The sequence below is a fragment of the Loa loa genome (genome assembly GCF_000183805.2).
Source record: "Loa loa unplaced genomic scaffold supercont3.3148, whole genome shotgun sequence".
Lineage (NCBI taxonomy): Eukaryota > Metazoa > Nematoda > Chromadorea > Rhabditida > Onchocercidae > Loa > Loa loa.
This window is the reverse complement of record NW_018111326.1, coordinates 1-1,096: the sequence shown is the minus strand read 5'-3', so window position 1 is coordinate 1,096 and position 1,096 is coordinate 1. Positions and strand designations below refer to the sequence as shown.

At 32.6% G+C, this 1,096-nt stretch overlaps 1 protein-coding gene across 1 annotated transcript; it reads left to right on the top strand.

Moving 5' to 3' along the window:
• Window positions 1-275: 275 nt before the first annotated feature.
• On the top strand, window positions 276-653 carry LOAG_15907 (hypothetical protein; the record flags this gene model as incomplete). Its single annotated transcript, XM_003151394.1, has 1 exon — window positions 276-653. One exon carries the CDS (start codon window positions 276-278, stop codon window positions 651-653), a length of 378 nt encoding a protein of 125 aa, XP_003151442.1.
• Between the last annotated feature and the right edge of the window lie 443 nt (window positions 654-1,096).

Genomic DNA, 1,096 nt, shown 5'->3' with positions numbered 1-1,096 from the left:
TTTACATCATTCATCTATGCGTATAATTAATTATTGATATTTCTCCTATTATCAAGTCATTTTTAAACATTAAAAATTTCCATTATGTGCTTTTTTTTCTTTTTTTTTTTTTTAAAGTTTACGTTACGAGATTAATTAATCTGACCGAAACTGAACCATATGATAAGAAAATGTTAAGTGGACAGCATAGGCAGGTGTTTAATAGTGTGGAAGACGACAAATTGGAAAGAAGTGTCCTTTTCAAAATAAAACGATAATGCAAGCCGAGCAGGTTCATGCTCTTTACCTGCAGTGGTAGTGCAAACGTTAAAAATCAGCGTGTTGTTGTATTCGGGCAGGAGCATTTGCCGAAAAGGTCAAATTCATCATTTGACGAGCAGCGTAGTGAATTGCAAAGTGGTCGAAACAGTCAAGGTTCAGCATCGTGTCCAGAAACATTTCGAACCTATGCTAGTAGCCCTACACGGGACAGTCCATACTTCAGAAGTCGCAGCAATTCACGAAGTAGCTCACGAACTGAAATCTTACAACCTGGGCAGTGGACAACTGTAACGTCACAAGTGAAATTTCGTGCACTTACACCAACTGAACAACAGGAAGTTTTTGAAAAGCAGAAAAGAGAGAGATTATTACGTGAAGAATCTGGTGAGTAATTTTTTGCATGAGATGACTAGCATGTCATCTCTTCTTGTCATCATTTCCTCATTCATCTACCTATCTTTCCTCCGATATGTTATCTTTATTCATATTGCATTTAAAAATTCAAAATTATCATTAAAACAAGAAAAAAAAATAACAGCGATGCGATCATTATTGCATGAAGCATTTAAACTAATTAGGTAAAACGACAGTTGAGGTATTACTTTCAGATTATTTTAATTATTGAAATTTTCAAAGAATGGGATGAAAATTCACATATTGTCATAAATTGCACTAACTTATTTCAAAATAACTTTCTTATCTTCAGAATCCATGAAATTTCTTCGGAATTATTCTTTCTAGAAAAATCAATGGTCTGAAATTAGTTTTCAAAAGATTACGGTAATAAAAAAAAAAGAAACCTTTAAAAAAAAAGTGTTAATACTTATAAATGTAT